The sequence below is a fragment of the Plecotus auritus genome, assembly GCF_963455305.1.
Source record: "Plecotus auritus genome assembly, chromosome: 3".
Classification (NCBI taxonomy): Eukaryota; Metazoa; Chordata; class Mammalia; order Chiroptera; family Vespertilionidae; genus Plecotus; species Plecotus auritus.
Genome location: NC_137772.1, coordinates 69,287,739 through 69,310,012, shown reverse-complemented (window position 1 = coordinate 69,310,012; position 22,274 = coordinate 69,287,739). Strand labels below are relative to the sequence as shown.

Here is a 22,274-nt window from a genome sequence, read left to right as displayed (position 1 = left end):
CTTAAAAAATGTTGTTTCATATACTGTTTCCTTCCTTCCTTCCTTCCCTCCTTCCTTCCTTCTTTCTTTTTCTTTCATTTTTCTCTTTCTTTTCAATCCCTCCTTCCTTCCTTCCTCCTCCCCCCCTCCTCCTCCTCCTCCTTCTCTTTTTTCTCCTCCTTCTTCTTCTTCCTCTCTTGTTCTATCTTTCTTTCTCCCTATATTGTCTATATAGAATCTTTGTCTTTTTTTCTTCCTTCCTGCTTTCATTCTTTGTTATTGCTTCAGGTGAGAGGGTAAGTCCAGTCTCTATTTTTTTAAAAAAATATATTTTATTGATTTTTTACAGAGGAAGGGAGAGGGATAGAAAGTTAGAAACATCGATGGGAGAGAAACATCGATCAGCTGCCTCCTGCACACCTCCTACTGGGGATGTCCCTGCAACCAAGGTACATGCCCTTGACCAGAATCGAACCTGGGACTCCTCAGTCCACAGGCCGACACTCTATCCACTGAGCCAAATTGGTTAGGGCAAGTCCAGTCTCTATTATTCTATCTGGGCTAGAAAGAGGAGCACAAGTTCTTCTTTCATTCTGAGTTGAATAAAATGATTAAAATATTATTTTCCCAGGATTTTTTCATCTTAACTGTTTTTTCAAATTTTCTAATTTCTGGGCAGATAATGTGGAAATATTCATATTACTAAACATGATTTACCAATCTAACCAAAACCACTGCAACAGAATCATAAATTATTTATTATATGAAAATGTCATGCCTTTTGAAAAAGAAAAAAGAAAATTGTACAAGTAAATCTTTAAAATTCATCAGTGGATTACCAAGTACCAAACATCCAAGCACTGATTTGGGTAAACTTCTCTATTGTAATTACATGCTAGTATATCAAAGGTAAGGTAACTGAAAAGTAGGTATCATATTTAAATTTTATGGTAAATGATAAAAACTACTCCAAATTTATTTTCAAAATAGTAAGAGTTCAAAGTTTAATCTCAGAGTTAGAAAATTGGGATGTTTTATGTTCAAAAAAATCAACAACAGTTTTTCCATTTTCTCTGAAGCTCTATTAGTTGTGAATACTGACCTAAAGAGACCCCTTGAGCATTGAGTAAAATTGAAATCTACCAGGGAAACAAAACAAAACAAAAAATCCCACAAAGATATCTTGAAAAATGGCAACATAGTTAATTCTTCCATTCCCTCTTAATATAAATCATCCCTATTTTTTGATCCCATAATTTGTTGTTCTATCATATTTTAGTTAAAATGAAAATGCTGATTTATATAAGCAAATATTTAGCAATATCACTAAGGAGAAAAGGTGCCAAAATAATCTACCAGGGCAAATATCACAAGTATAAAATATCGAACTAAAAGATTTCCTATGAAAATCAGTTATTAGAATTGAACTAAGGCCACCTAAAGGAATGGAAAAGTTTGGACTTAGAATTAACAAAGATTGGTTCCACTCTTTACTATTATTGAAGATTCTAAGGTCAATTTTAAAAAAGCATTTCTGTGACATGATCTTCATATAAAATGATCTGCCTCATAGGTTTACCATTCAAAACAGGTTTTTCTTGGGATCTTAAAATCATAGTGCACATTCTCTCTGGTTGAGATAACTTTTGTTAAGCTTTCATAAGCACTCACTTAGATCAAACTGTTTTTAAATCCTGGCCAGAGAAGTCAGCAAAGGTAGCTAGCATCAAAGCTATATTGTACAATAGGCTATATATATTTTTTTGCTTATACTAGATTTACAAGATCTTCAAAATCACCTTTAATCTGCTCAGATTATCTGTGCTTGCATCAGATAGTTTCTTTAATGTTTTCAATAGCACAATTTTAAATTCAGAAAGGTAAATTAATATCTGGCTTAAATTAATATGTAAATTCAAGAGTATTTATTATTACAACGCCCAAAACACACCTAAAGTTATTTTGGATGGGAAGGAAGGAAGGAAGGAAGGAAGGAAGGAAGGAAGGAAGGAAGGAAGAAAGGAAGGAAGGAAGGATATAGAATCTAATTACTTTGAGATTCCGCTTAAAATTATGCACATTTTCATGTTTGGATACTTGATTTAACTCTAAAATATATTGCAGATCTCAATTTTCTGTAAATTCTATAAGAACTATTAATCAAAATCAATAAGACAGGACTTAACATGTAACTGTTTGAAGCACATCTTCCCCAGATACACAAATTATCTTTGAGGCTTGGAAAAAACAAACCAATGGAAACAAATATCTGATCAATATTATATAACCAAAAGCTGATTTTGATTGAATAGGGAGGATTTCTATAGTACTTTAAAATTATTTAAAAATAGTACCTAGAGAGACAAAATGGCAGCAGAATAGACAGACGTGTCCTGAGCATTGTCCCGGAGCAAATAGAGGGAGCAGCTGAAACGAGTGGAATCCAGCCCGTATTGGTGAAGGAGGCGCAGCTGGTGAGACAGTTTGCAGCTGGGAAGGGCAGAGATCCCTCCGATAAAGGTAAAATCAAAGATCTAGGCAGTAGAATCTGCCAGACCTCTGTTCCCAGAAGGTTGGTTGGGGAGAAACTACATGGCGCCAAGCCGCGTCCCTGAGGACAGGCAAAGCGTCTGACTGGAAAAAAAAAAAGGGGGGGGGGTCCACGGGACTGCGGGAGATAGGGGATTGTAGATCTTGGAGTCTGGATTTGGGATCTGAGCTCAAAGGCAGCCCTGTAGAGCTGCTAGACCGCACAGTGCCGGCAAGAGAGGAACTTGCAGAGACGCGGTCCCTCCTCGCGCTGGGGCCTGCGCCTTTCTACACTGAACCTAGTTTGTAGGATCTTTAGGATAAAGACACTTACCTGTGGCAGAGGTGCAGAAGAAGGGGTGAGCTTGTGGAATCTGGGGAGTGTAGGCAGCGGACAGTCCAGGAGAGGTGGAAGCGAGTCTGGTGCTGAGTCATATCTAAGCCCGGTGGCCATTTTCTCCTGAGAGATAGCCCCTCCCTCCAGTCTCCAGGCAACCAATATAGCCACACCCAGATCTCACCCTGAATAACACCATGGAATCTGAATACTCCCTGAGGCTATAGGATCTGCCCTAAAGAGAAATCTTTAGAAGCTAGGAACCTCAATTACAAGGCTACACTGCCAGGGCCCTTCAGAGTGCTTCAGTGTGCCTTGCTGGTGATCTTTCTGTGGGTGCTCCTGTGAGCCACCACTGGGAGTAAGCGCCTATCCACCACAGGTGCAGCAGCGAAAGCTGAGTCTACCCACCCCATAACTACAGAACTCTGGGCATCACAGTCACACCTGTCCAGAGGGCAGGCCCCCTGAGCCACATCACCCCAACAGACAGTTCCTTGGTGCCACTGTGAGTCCCCACTGGGCATGTGTGATTTCAATTAGGGGTGCAAGACAGCAAAAATTGGGATACTCCCCTCCACGGCTGCTGACTTCTAGACACGGCAGTTGTGCCTCTCAAGCTTGCAGACCTATATCAAGAGAACCCAAATAGCTCAAGTAGGGAGCTACACTAGATTACCAAGCCCAGGAGAACTGAGAGATTACACCAGTAGCACCATCACCAAAAGAACCTGGGTAGCAAAGCAATTGGATCTACAATTAAAACATTACAGGAAAAGATGGGGAGACACAAAAGCAACTCCCAAAGGAAAGAAAAAGAGGAATCACCAGAAAGGAAGTTAAATGAAATTGAGGCTAGCAGCTTAACAGAGAAAGAATTCAGAGTAATGGTTATAAGGATGTTTAAACGGATGGATGACAAATACACACAACTCAATGACAAATACACACAACTCAATGAGAACTATAAGGAGCTGAATGAGAATGTCACCAACATGAAAAGAAACCAAGAGGAGATGAAGAACGACATAGCTGCAATAAAGAACACATTAGAAGGCTTAAACAGTAGACTAGAAGAAGCTGAGGACCGCATCAGCGAATTAGAAGACAAGGTAGGAAAAAACACACAAACACAGCAGCAACTGGAAAGAAGACTTAAAAAGCAAGAAGAGAGCCTAAGGGAGCTGTGGGACAACACAAAACGAAACAATATTAGAATAATAGGGATACCAGAAGGAGAGGAAGAGAAGCAAGGAATAGAAAACCTGTTTGAAGAAATAATGACAGAAAACTTCCCTGATATTGGCAAGATAAAAATAGTACCTAAAGGAGGTCAATAATATAGTTTACAAAGTATTCATTGGAAATTTATTAATGAAAACCAGAATATGGTCTTTCAGTTAGCATTGATCTTTTGTGTTTGTTATAATTAAGAGTTGTAATTACATAATCTGGCATTTATATCACATCTTTCTTTCAGATAGCTCTGGAGATTTGGGTACCTGCAAATTCAACCTAGTGGTCTCATTTCTTTTTCCTTTATGAACTTCTTAGTTTGCTTAAAGCAAACATTTTCAGAGGGGAGGGCACCTGAATATTGTGGGCTTATTTTAAGAATGCCATGTAATATTGATGAATTCATCTTGAAATAGGTAAAAAAAAGCTTTCAACTATCATCTTTGCTAGTCCTGCCTTAAATAACAATAGGCTGTATAATTCCAAAGTTTAGGATAAATTACCAAAAAAACATAAAATTGAGTAAAATCAGCCCATGCTGGATTTTTTCCCCCACTATGAAATTGAGGTTGTGGGGAAACATGAACATTAGTTCATTTTAGTCTTCCATAGAAGCACAGTTTTAGAACTACTTTCCTGAAAAATAGTTCTTTACTATTTTAAAAATTGTTTTCCCTTTTGAAGCAAGACTGATTCTTTTTCATTTTAAATACCTGGCCCAGGAACCAAGAGGTCACTTGTTTGATTCCAGGTCAGGGCACCTGTCTGTAGCTTGATCCCCAGTAGGGGACTATGATGTTTCTCTCTCATTGATATTTCTCTCTATCCCTCTCCCTTCCTCTCTCTCTAAAAATCAATAAAACATATTTTAAAAAATTTAAATACCTGGCTCAGGTCCCACCAACTTCCATGAGGTTTGAATGGCATATGTTGTCTTTCTGAGATATTTCTCTGTGTCAAAGTTTCTGACTTTCAGAAGCACATTTTCTATCACAAATCTCTCTTTTAGGCTCTGAAATTAAATTTTTTACCTTGTCTAAGTGATTCCCTCATACTTTTGTTTAATTATAAAGTTAAATGCTACAAATGTATCATACTTCAGAAAATTAGTTTGTGTTTTCTAATTTGGGCTGAGAAGTCTTCTTTGAGACTTACCAGGCACTGAGCATTAAGATCATGTTACTAAGTTTATGTAAACATTCAAACAAGCATAACTTCCACCAAGGGAATAAAAAGAACTGCTTCATAATAACCTTAGTTAGATCCTCTTTTATTATGTTCCACCCATTTGTTTAAGCAGAGGGAAAGAAGAGTTGGCAAAGTGGCCTGAAAAATATAGTGTCTGGGATCAGATAACAGACTAAAAGTCCAGCAGAGGTAGTAAAGGGTAAACTGAGTCAAATAGACAGTGACAGAAGGAGATCTGACTGTGTGTGGTAAACAAACAATGCAATATACAAATAATATATTATAGAATTGTACACTTCAAACCTACATGATTTTATTAACCAATGCCATCCCAGTAAGTTTATTAAAAAATAAAAGTAAAAGGAATTGTATGCATGCATATAAGCCTAACCAATGGACATAGACACCAGGGGGGTGAGGGCATGAATGGTGGGGGAGAGTGGGGGGGCAATGGGGGTATAAGGACACATATGTAATACCTTAATCCAGTGATCGGCAAATGACGGCTCTTGAGCCACATGCGGCTCTTTGGCCCCTTGAGTGTGGCTCTTCCACAAAATACCATGGCCTGGGCGAGTCTATTTTGAAGAAGTGGCCTTAGAAGAAGTTTAAGTTTAAAAAATTTGGCTCTCAAAAGAAATTTCAATCGTACTATTGATATTTGGCTCTGTTGACTAATGTGTTTGCCAACCACTGCCTTAATCAATAAAGAAAAAAAGAAGATATACATTCAACAAAGTACAAGAGACCTTTTGTAATAAAAGAACAAGCAAATTAAAACAAAATTTTTAAAAAGTTGAATCACAAAAAAATTCTAGCTGTATTACTTAAAAGTCTGTGACTCTGGGCAAATTACTTGCCTGTTTATATCTCAGTTTTCTCATTTATGTATCATTGTACCAAAGGGATATATAATTGTGTGAGAATCATAGAGTGGTTCTGAATATTAAATTACACAGTATAAATATTCAACATGCTACCTGCCAAATAACCAGGTTGTAATCAATGTCACTCATTATGATTATGAAAAATATTTATTCACTCAACAGCATTTATTGAGTAACTACATGTTCTGGGATAGAGATAAAATGATGACCAAAACAAACACCTGTCCACTGGGCAACTGTAGTTAATAACAAACAACAAAAGCAACGCAACTGTTAATATATGGTTATAAGTTAGAATAAGAAATTAAAAAGTAGAGAGCAGTTACTCAAATAACATAAAACAAGAGGATAGCATATTCCAAAAATCCTTTAAGTTAAAAATTTGCCTGGAGGCCAAAACCGGTTTGGCTCAGTGGATAGAGCGTCGGCCTGCGGACTGGAAGGTCCCGGGTTCGATTCCGGTCAAGGGCACATAACTTGGTTGTGGGCACATCCCCAGTGGGAGGTGTGCAGGAGGCAGCTGATCGATGTTTCTCTCTCATCGATGTTTCTAACTCTCTATCCCTCTCCTTTCCTCTCTGTAAAAAATCAATAAAATATATTAAAAAAAAAAAATTTGCCTGGAGAATTAATGAATGCTTCTCTGAGAAATGTGCAGATCTTTATGCAAGACATTTCAATGATGAATAGGAATAAACTCAGGAAAGGGTGTGTTAAGAAAAGGGGAGTCACTATACAAAGAGAGGTAACAAGTTTGTGAGGCCCAGGGGCAGAGAAAATGATAAAGACATGGAGTCTTGAAGGCAGAGGGTGATGGTGAAGTTGGTGATTGAAGGGCCTCGCTAGCAGATAAGAGACAAATCACTCAGGGCCTAAATGCCCAAAGTATGGATTGAGGTCAGAGGATGGTAGAAATGTTTTGTAGATCAGAGAGAGGAGGAGAGCCAAGGATGTGGCGAAATAATTCAGATTTCTTTTTTATAATTTTCATTGATTCTAATAAGGAGAATGGATTACAGATGACAAAATTAATGAAGGAATATGATGCAGATGGCAGCTGAGTTGAAAGAGGACAGTATCTTAGAATTGGTGTATACAATGGGGATGGAGAGAAGTGGGACAAATATGGGGGCATTTTTCAAGTAAAAGTGACAGTTCTAGGTGAAATATTAAAAACTGTGGGAAAAAGGATTTGGGCAAGTAAGACCCATATTTTTGGTTTGCACAAACCAATGCATAGAGAGCTATCCTCCATGACAGAGAAGAAGGACATTGAGCAAAAGAGAAGGGAGATTATGAGCAATTTTCTACATGTATATATGCTGTCTCTGTGATATTCACCACAGAGGTAACAGCAGAGAGGTGGATTTGTCAGACCACAGGTCGGGGAGGTCAAGGTTTTGAGTTGCAAATATAGAGTTTAGGGATGGTAACTAAAACCATGGAGTCGGATGACTGCCTTCTGTGAGAATTTAGAAAATCAAAAAAGTAAGCAGTCAAACATGATATCTCCTCTACTCACATCTGTACACACTGCAAGAATATACGTATTTCTCGTTGGTTTCTCAGTTTACTACATATAAAATTTTGGACAAAAATATTCATATCAAAACACATATACTGATCTGAATAGCTGGGATTTTATACACTTTCCAATAACTAAGTGTGGACAGTAGAGAAAAATGATTAAAAGCATAGGTCAGGAGCCTATTACTGTAAAAGTTAGAATTCTTAATGATATGATGGTTGAGGTATTAGAATACTGAGATTTGTGTATGTCTGGCAGGGTGAAATAAGATAAAGGCTGGGTTTGGGCAGCAAATTAGTTTACCACTGTCTTCCTGCTGCCTTTATGTTTCACCTCCATGATAATTTGACCTTTCTAGAATTCTGAGAATATGGGCACCTTTTCCCTGAGCATCCTTCAGCTGTTGTTTGAACAACAACTTAAATCAACTAAGCTGCTTATACTTGTCTAGAACAATGTTTCTAACTTGTATGAGACCAGATGAATAGAGAGACTATCAGAATACGCAGGAAGAGAACAGAAAAGAGGCCAACTCTTACTTTATATATGAACATTTTTTTTTAGCATAGCAGTCAGATTTGATAAAACTAATTGCTAAATATCAAGTCACTGACATCACAGTACAATGATATAATAATGACCCCAGTAATCAAAATTATCGTGCAGGGTTTATATAGTTTATGTACTCATTCATTATTATAAACATTATCTCGATTTGCTGTATAAGTTATGATAGAAACAAAAGTAAATCAACATTACAAATTATTTTGTTTATTATTTTCCATTCAGTATATAACTTTGGAAATGTCTCTTCTGTGAAATGAACCTTATTTTTACCGCATGTTAATAGAATATTGATTATGACTAATTATCAAGTTTAGTAGTATAAATTCAATCAATCATGATAACAGAGTCAATGTTCTATGAAGGTTTAGGTACATACAATATCCCTGAGGATACAAACCAGTGTTAATTTGTTTGTCCAGTGAGAAATTTAAATTAATCTAAAGGATTTAAGCATTAATAAGAATTTAAAAATAAAATTAAATTTGATTTTTAATAGTTTACATATACAAAATCCCATAGGAGACTTCCATTCCAATAGTAAATGTGATTTAAGGTGGTGTTAGACTTATTTTCAGAATACTTTTCACTTACAACTCTTTGTGAATAAAAACACTGATGTATGTTAAAAAAAAAAAAAAAAGAGGGACTGGAAGCTAATTCTGATGGTGTTTTCCCTGAGCTATTAGTCATTGGTTTTATTTTTTATTATAATTTCTTATGTCAATATTCCATTAATATTTTCAAATCCTCCAACTTACAAGAAAGTCTTTCAGAAATTACTCATGCCATATATGTCTCATTTAGATACAACTATATTTGTTATAAAGCAAATTGTTTTTTAAATGATCAAACATTAATATTCCCAGAACATCAAATATTTTAAGCTGACTTGAAGACATCACAAAACAATTCTTCTACTTTTTTATTGAACTGTCACAATATATCAATTTCAATAAAATAGCAATTAGTAAATGTTTTGTCTGTCTTTTAAATATATAAGGTGAATTGGTAAATGTTTATGAATGATTGCCCCAGACTGGGTAAAACCCAACATATTTTATTTAAAAAAAATAATAGGTCTAAAGCTACAGGTAACGAGTGAATGCATAAATCAAATAACTTCATGGTGCCATTTGTACCCAAAATTCTAATCTTTTTGGTAAAATATCTTATTTGAGTAATAAATAAACTTACATTTGATCTCCTGTATGTGGGGGAAAAAAAACTTTAACATACTTGAAAATGCAAATTAAACTTCCTCTTTAAAATAATTATCTCACATTTATTTTGTGATTATGTTCAAGGCTGTTAAGATTCAAATTTAAACCTACATAATCCATATAAGTGAAGCAATTCAAGGATTTCTTTATATCTCTAAACTCACATTTGTCAACATAATTAAAGTACACATACATATTATTTTGTTTTATGTATTTATTTGTGACTTAATTCACAAGAAGCTGATTCAATCAGCCAAGTTTAAAAAGTTGCTTCTGTTTCTAATATGTTAAGTAATTACATTTTATTAACATATTCATTATCATTTCCTATTTCTCCTATATATATATCTTCAATAATATGTTCTGATATCATATAAGACAAATACATATCTTTTGATATCCTCCCTACATGCCAAACCTAGTAATTATCTGTTGCAGAGTAATGAGTCATTCTCCAAAAATGTAAAACTTTGAAGAAGTTTCGTGTGTGTGAAGGTTTTCTATGTCTTAAAAGTAGAACTCTACCCAAAGAGGTAAAACATTAGAAATAAACAAGAAATAATGTTGACCTTTAGTAAGGATACACAATCCCATACTGAGCCAACAAATCAGAAAAGCTGAAAGCCAATGGGCTCAGCAACAGTTCAATTCTAACTTTGAACAAAGCAAAAGTAAAGGATAAAAAGAAGTTGGGATGGAGCATAACATTCTATTTCATGGAGGTGGCGGGGGGAGGAGGGGCAATGCCACTGTCCAGCAGGCTACTCATTTGTGCACCTCATTCCTCCTGGAATATAGATTCAAGCCACAGGGATCCCCGATAAGTTGATAAGCCAGTTATTAGGCCAGTATATAAGGTGCATTTGAGTGGTGGTTAAACATGTTTCCCCTGACATCAGATAACTGGAAGACTGATATAATTTAATGCCAGAATACTATATCCTCAGAAACATGAGAACCACTCCACCTAGAGATGTATCAAAGGGAATATATGTTCAATTTGTGATGACAACTCTGAGGACTTGCAAAAGGAAAGCAATATGTTTGAAGCGATAGAAATTAATGAACAAACTTCTAACGAGATTACAACTTGGGAAATAAAAACCCTGTTGGCATCTCTTAACCAAAATTTGCAACCTGCCACCTTTCAGACTTACTAATTAGCAAAGCACACAGGGGAGGGGGGAAGGAGTGAAAATTGGGAGATGCTTGGATGTCCCATGGGGACTTACTGTACCTGTGTCCACATCCTTCACCTGTTGCCTGGCTCGAGTTGGCCGGCTCCACTGTGAGCTCCTGCAGGACCAGCCCTTCCTCGTGCGGCCCAGAAAAGTCCATGCCGGGCACTTCCTCCTCCTCTAGGGACTCAACGTAGAAGAGAGTCCTGGCAGGCGGTGGGGTGCCCTGCCGGGGCGCCCCTTGCTGCAGCCTCGTGGCCACTGGCAGCAGGGTGCCATTCAGTGGGTTGGAGGAAGAGGAGGAAGAGGATGGGGAGGAAGACGAAGTGGAGGAGGAAGAAGGCTTCTTCCAGAAGGTGCTCACGCTGCCCTTCTCTTGGCTTTTGAGCAGGCGGTTCTGGCTAGGTCCCCAATGCTCGAAACTGCCGCTGCCTTCCTGCTGCAAGCAGCTGCCCCCAGCCGGGCCGCCTGGGGACGGGGACGGGTGACTGAAGAGTTTCCAGCGGAGTCGCAGGATGTGTTTCACATCAAAGTCTTTGCGTCCGGAGCCCGACATGCTTGATGCAAGGACGGCTCAGGCACCTCAGCTGGCGCGGGAGTGGACGGGCCAGCTGGCGGGGGGAGCCCGTGGAGCCTGGGGTTGCAGGAGGAGGCTGGGTGTGCTCTCTGCACCCGGAGCAGCCGACGCAGCGAGGCGGGATGCGCGCTCTGCCAGGCGACCACGGGAGCTCGGACAGCAGAGCTGAGCGGCTCAGCTGCGGTCAGGTCCGCAGGACTTGCGCGTGGGGAGCCCACCGGCCGGAAGCAGAGGCAGGAAAGGGGAGCTGAGGGCTGGGAATTCTCGATCTCCGCTCAGGAGCTCCGTCCTTACAGTGGGAGGGACGACCCTGATGCTGGAGATGCGCGAGAGAGGGAGCTCCAAGCGCTTCGAAGCTCAGGGAGGTGGAGGTAGCTGGATACACCTCCCTGGATGCGCCTGCGGCACAGCTTCAGTTGGAAAGGTGTGGGGTCTCCAGTCCTTGCAGCTGAGTTCAGCGCCTGAGAGCGCAAAGAGAGAGAGAGTGAAAGAGCCCCAAGTCTCAAAGAAGCGCTCCCCTCACCCAGCCTGCTGCGTGCACCTGCGCCCCTGTCCCTCGCCTCTCTGAGATGCTCTGAGAGCTTGCCTGGTATTTCTGAGAAAGTCAAATGCCTTCTGCAAGGAGGTGAAGGAGTGGTTTTATATAGTCAGTTTGTAAAAGAGAAAAATAAATATTCCGGAAAATATAGGGAGGCGAAAGGAAAAGCTGTCAAGGTCCTCACAGTACAATTTTCTCTCTGCCTCAGCGCCTCCTCCTCCCCATAAGTGACGCAGCTGTGCACTGGGGCCTACACGGAGAGACGGAGGGAGGGAGGAAGGCTTCAATCTTCTTTATGCAAGTGAAGCTGCTGCTCTTATTGTCCCTTTGCGTGGGTCCTGTCACCTTTTTCATTCTCATTGCATTACTGTGTAGCAATAGAAGTAAAGCAAGCAGGCATTATGCTTTAGCACCAGTAAGCACCAAACATGAACCATAGCAGCATAAACTTAATAGGCTGCCATCGGTGTGCGGGTTGAAGGTTAATGGCTTGAATTATTTAATAAACCGCATCCTTTAACCTTTAGCCTTAGTTTCTCTGTAGTGAGACACAGAAGAAACAGGGATGCTGGTGTCCAAGGATGATGATGCCACCATTCTGACACTTCCATTGTGATGCTGTCAGTAATACCCTCCCGCAGTACTCCACCTGGGGGGCCAGAGGCACACAGTAGAAATCTGAAGGTGGGCACCTGAGTGCAGGGGAACAGGGTTGCAAAATCGGTGCAATTGATGTGTAGCGTTAGACTGAGAACTCTTCTCAGTACTAACTGAGGGTGGAATACAATGCTAAAAGAGAATTTTAAGGCATAATCTTTTAGTACATAAATCATAACATAAAATGTTTGGAAGAATTTAAGCAATAAAGGAATACAGTAGTCTATCTATATTTGGGGAAAATACTTTCCAAGACCCTCAGTGGAAGCCTGACACCAGGGATAGTACAGAATCCTATGAATACTGAGTCCTCGCCCCCCCCACCCCCATACATACCTTTTACTTAAAGAAAGCAACTTTAAGGTTTCTCATTGGCATATCCACATTGCCAGCATCACAACTCTGTGGTCCTGTGGTTTGGGGCCATCGTTAATTAAACTAAGGCTAACTTCAGCACAAGCACTGCCATACCTGGATAGTCCCTTTGTTAATCAAGAAGGCTTCTAGGTGACCTCCTGGCAGGAGGCATACACAGTGTTCATAAGCTGGACAAAAGGATAGTTCACATCCTGGGCTGGACTGAGCGGGACAGTGGGGGCTTTCATCATGCTACTCAGAATGACACATAATTTAATATTTATGAATTGTTTATTTCTGGAATTTTCTACTTAATATTTTTGGCCCATGGTTGAGTGCAGGTAACTGAAATCGGAGCAAGAGAAACTGTGGATAAGGAGAGATTACTGTATATATATCCAAAGGCTACTATCCTACAAAAATCTGTTTGAAGAAGAGAAGATGATGGGGTTTGGTGGGAAGAGATCAGCCAAAGAACTTGTATGACATATGCATAACCCATGGACACAGATACTAATAGGGTGGTGGCGGCCTGGGGCGGGAAGCAGGGATGGGCTATAAGGGGTCAATGGGAGAAAAAAAGGGACATGTAATACTTTTAACAATAAAGACTTTTTCTTAAAGAAGGGAAGGTGTGTCTGCCCCTATATTTATATTAAGAAGGATGATGATTATGATGCATTTCTAGGTGTGACTGGATGGAGATTTTTCATACCAGTCCCCTTTGCTGAAGGTAGGAGGTTAGAGAATCAGCGGATTCCCTAACTGCGCCAGGAGTATGGTAATTGTCCATTCATGAAATCACCAGTTTCAGCAACTCTAACAGGGCATAGGAATCAAACATTAAATTGCAATTGTATTACTGTTCTTGTACTAGTTGTTGAGCAGTAAATTTAAATAGAAACCAAAGCTAAATTTCAAGGTCTTCCTAGACACAGTTTGACATTTTAATAAAACAAGAAATTAAGCACACACAACAATCCTACTTTGGGGGGAAGAAAAGTCACTATTATGCATTTTAAATATTGATTTATACCACAGCAGCTGATCTGTAATCCCTTGTGCCTTGATTTTTCTTTCAGTATTCAGTGCTGTTTTTTTAAAAAAGCAAAAAGCCCTTTAAAGCAAACAATAGTGACAGGTCATTTTTATCCAAGAACTGAATCAAGTAAGTATTTCCTTTAGGGAAGGAAAGAGTGTATGAAATTACACAACAAAAACAGGACAGAGAAAACTTTCCATCAGAGGTGATGTAGGAATTTTAGTGCATATAATTAAATGGTTTCCATAATAATTAGTACTTTGTGGATTTTCTAATTTGATATCAACTTTAATTTAATTAAAATAATATAAAATAAACAATACAAATATGCTATGTCTACATTTTCACCATAGTATCAATAACCATTCAAAAATGGCAATGTAAGATTTGTTTGGTTGTTCTCTTAAAAATTCATTTTGTATTCCCCTTTTACTCTGCAGTACTCTGTTTAAAGGTCAGTAATTTATATGACTCAAACAAAATATACTATTGAGTTTTAGTAAAGGAATATGAATTAAACATATTAAAGCATACTTAACAGATGAAGAGTAATTTCTATTTTTTATACCTATAGTAATATTTCATATGCTTAAAACACTTTTCCAGCCTATTATGTAAACTTTTCTATATTTATCAATCTGCATGCAATGTTTTGCTGAGAAAGATAGCTAAATATAATTTATCTAGATTATCAAATAGAATACATAGGATTTAGAAAATAAAGTATGCCTAAAATAATGATAAAGGGAAATGATTAAAGAAGATGTCATTATATATTTTTTTACTTTATTGTTACTATACTATTATTAGGAAAGAAGTGGGGTGAGGGGGGAGAAAGGTAGGAAGGAAGGAAGGAAGGAAGGAAGGAAGGAAGGAAGGAAGGAAGGAAGGGAAGGAAAAGAAAGAAAGAAGAAAGAAAGAAAGAAAGAAAGAAAGAAAGAAAGAAAGAAAGAAAGAAAGAAAAAGGAGCCAGAGAAAAATAATAGAAGGAAAGAGGGAAAAGTAGTACTTTACTAAAATATGACTTAGCTTTACATACTAGGAAAAAAAAAACACCTTGAAAATATGTTTTTTGAAATACTGCACTCATTCATTTACTTATCCACTATTCAAAATAAAAAGTTAAATTGAGCACTTACCGTATACTGGGTTTAATGCTAAGAGGTAGCAAACATGGAAGAAATATGTTCGTTGCGGCTGGCTGGAAGATCTAACAAAGAATTATTATTTAGCCTGTCCTAATTTACAATTGACTTGTGAGTCAATTAAATTAAGATTTGAAATATCCAAGCTTATAGAGAAGAAGACATTGACATAATAAAAATCACTTTTTAAGAATCCTAATAGTCACATTACACTTTGTTCTAAAGGCAAAATAAACTCAATTATTCTGATTCCAATGTTTAATTAAATTAAACTGTCATTTTACTCAATGAGAGTATTTTACATGATATGAGTGTTCATATTATTGTCATAGTTCCCTGATACATCTGGAGGATATTCAAGAATTTACTACTAAACACATATATAAAACTCTTCATATAATTATTAACTTTAACGTGGATGTTCAGTAAATTACACTGAAAGTTCCTACATCTCAAACATTTAAGCAATAAACAACAGATTTGGATTCAAGCAATTTCTTGGCTGAAACATTTCTCTTTTAGTAATCCTTTTTTAAATACATTTAATTAGATGTGTGCTTATCCAGGAAAAGTGAATTTTTATTATCTTGCATCTTTTTGACAGCCCTCCTGCAATGACTATTAAGTTGCTTCTATATATTTATATAGAAGCATTTGTATGGGAATTATAATCCACTTAGAAGGTTCATGCCTCATGATGGTTCCTATAGATTTCTCATTTTTGTTTATCTTTGTTTTATTTTAATGAAACATGTCTATGCACATTACTAGAAAATATCACTTAAAATGAATGGATGTCATTGAAAATAAGTGCACAACGTTGTGGATTGGAAATTAAATGAAGATATTCTTATAATGACATTTTATTTTCCAGGAATGAATGAAATCTAATACCAGATAGCACTAATATTAACTAATCTCATGCATACTATCAAGGGCTCTTATTTCTTCTTCAAATATATAAACACTAGGGGCCCAGTGCACGAATTCGTGCACCTTGAAAGGAATTGTGGGCCCTAAGGCTGTGGTAGGCACAGGGGCGGGTCTTGGCCCATCCTCTGCACCCCTGCCCAGCCCCTCCCACATGGCCCCTGTCCTCTGTCTGCCAGCAGCCCCACTCCCACCGCCTCTGCTCCCACCTGCTGAAGGTGCAGAGTGATTGGGGCCTGTGCCAGGAGAGGGTGTGAGTGGTGGCTGCTGCCCCAATCACCCCTGAGGATCAGGAGATGTGGAGAAGCCCTCAGGGATGATCAGGGCCAGCAGTCACTACTCGCACCTGCTGACAGTGCCGAGTGATCGGGACTGGCGCCGGGCACTGGCAGCGGGTGCGAACGGTGGCTCCAGCGCTGGCTTCAGGTGCGAGTGGGGCTGGTGCTGGCAGTGGGTGTGAGCAGTGGCTCTGGCACCGGCAGCACATGCAATTGCCAGGTGGGATCGCAATGTATGGGAGCAAAGAATTTTCAATAACCGCCAGAGGCTTGCCCTGATGACAGCAACTGGTGCCCTGCCTTGGTCTGGCACCCCCGTTCACCTGCTCCACCATCCTGCTGTGGCCAATGCCTGCCATGTTCCACACATGCCCCCTGGTGGTCAGCACATGTCATTGCAACCGGTTGTTCAGTTGTTCCGGTTGTTTCGCAGTTTGGTCTATTTGCATATTAGCCTTTTATTATATAGGATAACCTGTTCAAAGTCTATTAATCATCATTACAATATACATATAGTTAACTAAGTAGCAATTAAATGACTGCTTAATAAACATTTGTAGGTGTTGATCTACAATGTTATTGTAAAACTGCTTGAAGTCAGTTTCCAAAATCCTGTCCACAAAGTTAAGTGAGGACTTAATGTACTCTGTTTTAGAAAGAGTACTGTGATTTTTATTCAAGGAGTTTTATTCTGAGAAATAAAGTTCATTCTAAACATTTTTACTGTAAGTAAATAGGCTTCTAATTTCTAATTTGAGTATTGTTACATACTCAAATGTAACAATAGGTATTTAGTGTATTTTTATAACTTTTACCACTAGTCAAGATTTTTTTGGTTCCCACTCTAAAGGAACGTGACTGTCAGCTTTGTGGGAAGCTAACCAAGGGACCCCTTGCACTGGAGCCTGTCTCCTGCAACTACAGTGGGATCGCACTCTCTATGCTATCATAGTTGTTAGCCATCATAAAAGATGAAAAGTCTCACTTTTTTATAGAGCATGGCATATATGTACTGAATACAGGCATACTGTAAAGTCTAAAAAATATTACAATAGATAAATTTAAAATTCATCACACTACATAGAGTTCCTGAGACTGTAGTCTACTGACGTTTTAATGTATACTTCTAGGACAAAATTATAGTTGAAGATGACAGTGGGCATACAAAAGATAAATTTGAAGGTCATATTAGATTTCTAAATCTATTCATACAAGCTTTCCAGGTTCATTTATAATGGACAAAATGAACTAACAAGCAAAATAGAGACAGACTCTTAGATAGAGAGCAGGCTCACATCTTTAGGGTGGGGTGTTTAGGGGACTGGCTGGGAAAGTGGAGGGATTGGGCAATGAAAAGAAAAAAAAGGAAAAAAAAACAACTCTGGGGGGAGGAGATTAGGAAAAGTGGAGGAGAGTATGGAGGTGTAAATGGTGATGGACAGAGACTTGACTTGGGATGGTGAACACACAATACAGTGTACAGACGATGTGTTGTGAAATTGTGCACCTGAAACCTTTATAGTTTTGCTAACTAGTGTCACCCCCAATAAATTCAATAGTAAGAAAAAAATGTAAAAAATAAATCTATTCATACAAGATAGACTGTCAGATTAAATGTGAATTATCTTTAGATATACTAGTAGACTTTTTAAGTATCATAATTTTCTTCTTAAATAATGATCTGGAAAACCAAGAGAACTATAATTTTGTGACATCCCACTAAAAGTCAGACAACCATTTCATTTAGTCTTTATAAAAATCTCATTAGTTAGGCATTATAAAAGACACTTAATATATAAGAAAATAAATTTAAGACTGTAATAGCCACAGGTATTTTCTTTTATTATCTGTCTTAGACACTCTTTCATAGCTGTGTTTTTCTTCCTATAATGTGCAAGAATAAATTCCTTAAAAGGATACACTAATGATTTGGGATTTCTCAATATTCTTTCATGAATTGTGGGATTATGACTTTGGAGGCTGGCAATTATCTCTAAACTAGAGGCCCAGTGCATGAAATTTGTGCCTGGGTAGGTCCCTAGCAGCTGCCGGCTGCCAGCTGGAGCCTCCTTTCCCCCAGCTGCCTGCTGCTGCCACTGGCTGGGGCCTTCCTTCATACCCACCTTGGCCTGGAAATACCCGCTCACCTGCTCCACTATCCCACCATGGTCCCACTCTCTTCGGGGGCCCATTGGGGCTGGCAGCGCCTCCACTGCTGCCTACTGCCAGTGCTGTGTCGCTGATGCCTGCCATGTTCTGCACTGCCCTCTGGTGGTCAGCGCATGTCTAACTTCTGGTCGGTCAAACTCCAAACCTTAGGGACAATTTGCATATTAGCCTTTTATTATATAGGATTACTCTGCTCTAATAAAAGAGTGACTTGTAGCATTTTTACAAGTGAGCTTTCTGATACTGTGTGTATTTGTGTGTGTGTGTGTATGTGTGTGTGTCAAGTTTTGAAAACAAACAAAAAAAAAATGTTTCCTTATTTGGGGCAGTAATTTCCGGAAAAATAGAGATTACCTTACGAGGCTAGAATGGATCTAGAGATCATAGAATATGTCTTACTTAATAGTGAATTTGTAATGCCTAACATGGTTGTGGCATGGGAAACCAATAAAAATTTTTGAATTATTGGTAGGAGAGGAATGGTACTTTATAGTGACAGAGAGAACAACAAACATATCTAAATTAAAGTACAATAAAATTTTGTGTCTGGAGTTATTTGGTATCAGAACAAATAGAATTATAAAATAGTTTCTGGAATATTTTAGTACTTTCATTTATATTATTAAAGGAACCTAAAACAGTACAAAATTCAGCTTATATTCTGCCAACTCATATTAAGAAAGAGGCAATGCATTGCAGTATATTTAGAAGACTTGGATTGTAATTTTTAAAATTTATTTTAAAGTCTTCACATTTAAATTCATAAACTTTATTTATATTAAAAATTCATCTATCCATTCATTGTTCATTCAAACACATTTTCTATATGTTTGACACCATTTTATTAATCTTCAACTTTAGTGGAAAAATATATTTTTCAAGTGCCACTTCCATCACAAGAATTCTAGTATCTCTTTCTCTCCTCTCTCTCTCTCTCTCTCTCTCTCTCTCTCTCTCTCTCTCTCTATATATATATATATATATATATATATATATATATATATATATATATATATTAGAGAGATTATGCCAGATTATTATGACCACTCCACCAGTACTTCGTTGGGCCACTTTTTGCCTTCAGTACTGCCGCAATTCTTCTTGGCATTGACTCCATGAGATGTTGAAAGGTGATGCGAGGAATCTGACACCATGCCTGATGAATAGCACTGTCCAGTTCTGTGAGATTTGATGGTTGTGGAACCAGCTTCCTGATTGCTCTTTTAACTTCATCCCACAAATGCTCAATTGGATTGACATCTGGTGATTTGGGGGGCCACCTAAGCAAGGTAAAGTCTCCCTCATGTTCTTGAAACCACTCCTGCACAATATGAGCACCGTGGCATGGTGCATTGTCTTGTTGGAAGAAGCCATCTCCATTGGGATATGCCATCAACATGATAGGATGTACTTGATCAGCAACGATACTTAGGTATGTTGTGCTATTCAGACGTGTTCCACACAAATTAAAAGACCCAAATCATGCCAGGAAAACATGCTCCAAACCATAACACTGCCCCTACCAGCTTGAAGGGTTGTACTCATGCATGTGGGATGCATGCTTTCATGCTGTTTCCGCCAAATTCTCACTCTGCCATCTGCATGATGCAACTGGAAACGTGATTCATCGGACTACATGACTTTTTTCCAATACTCGACTATCCAATCCTTGTGTCCTTGTGCAAATTGGAGACGTTTTATTTTGTTAACTGCAGACAGCAAAGGTGTTCTAACAAGCCTTTGGCTTCCATATCCCATATGATGCAGTTTATGGCTAATTTGCCTATAAACATCAGGTGGTCATAATAATGTGGCCACTCAGTATATATATATATATATTAAAGGCCCGGTGCACAAAATTTGTGCATGGGGGAGGGTCCCTCAGCCCAGCCTGCACCCTCTCCATTCTGGGACCCCTTGGGGGATATCCAACTGCCGATCCCCTGACGGCCTGGTGCCCCTAAATATTCTCCTCTACCAGCCTGGTTGCCACGAACCACCTCTGCCTTGGCCCCCGCACCGTGGCTTTGTCTGGAAGGATGTCCAGAAAATGTCTGGTCTAATTAGCATATTACCCTTTTATTAGTATAGATATGCATCTGTTGTTCTTTTTGATGTTAATAGCTTTTGAAGTGCATCAAGAGACCAAAGTCATATTGTAGTCAATCAAATAAAAGAGAACGGAAGGCCAAGCAGTTATTTTACAAGATTATTGAACATTAAAAGTAGCCAAAACCGGTTTGGCTCAGTGGATAGAGCGTCAGCCTGCGGACTGAAAGGTCCCAGGTTCGATTGCGGTCAAGGGCATGTAACTTGGTTGCGGGCACATCCCCAGTAGGAGGTGTGCAAGAGGCAACTGATCGATGTTTCTCTCTCATCGATGTTTCTGACTATCTATCCCTCTTCCTTCCTCTCTGTAAAAAATCAATAAAATATATTTAAAAAAAAAAACAAAACAAAACATTAAAAGTATCCAAGTTTGATGTGCGTGTGTTTACTTTTATTGCACATTTGTTTTCTAAACTCTTTGGCACAGTTTTCTCATGCCAAATACATGGTGTTCAGATTGCCACAATACATGATATTCAAACCCTTTTTTAATTTAGCACTTATTGTGTGCCAAATTCTGGTCAAAGTGATGGAAATGTGTCAATAAAAAAAATAAGTTAAACCAAAATACATACTCTCATTATACTTACATTTTTGAGATAAAATTCAACAAATAAATGAGAATATCAAATGATGAAGACATTTATAGAGATAATTAAATCAGAAAAGGGAGATGGGGGTGGTGGAGAGAAGAGGTTGAAATCTAACAAATCTGAATGGCCAGGCTCTATTAATAAATAATAAGATATAGCAGTGTCCAAGAGGAAGTGAAAGCACTGCTATTCGTGTTGATGGGACAGTACCCCAGGCAGAGATTATAGAATAGCAAGGAACCTGAGGCATTATAAATTTTGGCACGTTTAAAGGACAGAGAACCTGAAACTGAGGCAAAAAAGTGGGGGGCTTTGCTTGAGGTGCTTATGGAATCTTACTCATCAGTGCAAAATGTTAGTTTTTATTCTGAATGAAATGGGAAGCTATTATAGGATGTAGAAAACTGTTGTGAGGACATCTGATATATTTCCTAAGAACACTTTAGCAGCCATGTTAAGAATAACCAGAAGAAATCAAGACAAGGGAATGGAAACAGGAGGCTATGCCAATCTATAATAATAAAAGTGTAATATGCTAATTAGACCAGACATCCTTCCAGATGACCTTCCAGACAAAGCTGGGGCTGTGAGGGAAGCCTGGGTCCCGGGTGCCAGAGGGAAGCTGGTGCTGGCAGCTAGGGGAAGGAAGGCCTACTCTTGCATGAATTTCATGCATCAAGCCTCTAGTTAAGCTATAAGAGATGATGGTAAGAGATGATGTAACCTTGTTCCAGAACTGGTAGCATTCCTGGGAAGGTCCAGCATGCCCAGGGGATAGATTTTCCTCAAAGCTCATAGATATGTATTTTTTAGACTCTTATGTTTTAGAAAGTCCTGTCCATATTTTTCTCCTCAAAGATAACCTTTTTCTCCCTTTTTTGGGTTTTTATTTTCTAGCCTTCTTCACTGATGTGGGATGCTCACATCATTTAAGACATGCTCAGGTTTGATGGGCTATTCCTACCTAGTAATATAATTTACAGTTCATCAAAATTTAATAAAATCTATGCTTTTTCCAAGCATTTTTTGTTGTTTTACATTTGCCCAGAGGGATTATCACTCTTTACAGATTGCCGAAAATGTTAGGGAGAGCACAAGCGGTCACAGCTTGGGTTATGTACCCCAGTTTGAATAAAGACAATATTTTATTGTGTTCTATAACTTGCTTTTATCTTGTTTTATAAATTGGGCTTCTGCAAAAGTTTATATTTCTAAAGGGCATCTACTATT

At 38.5% G+C, this 22,274-nt stretch overlaps 1 protein-coding gene across 1 annotated transcript in view; it reads right to left on the bottom strand.

Annotated features, from left to right (window-relative positions):
* Positions 1-12,067, bottom strand: part of KLHL1 (kelch like family member 1) — a 435,664-nt gene extending 423,597 nt beyond the window's left edge. Inside the window, exon 1 of the mRNA XM_080659234.1 lies at positions 10,709-12,067. Within this exon, the coding sequence (XP_080515360.1) occupies positions 10,709-11,205 (497 nt within the window). The 5' untranslated portion in view covers positions 11,206-12,067. The remainder of the gene's footprint in view (positions 1-10,708) is intronic.
* Positions 12,068-22,274: the final 10,207 nt, after the last annotated feature.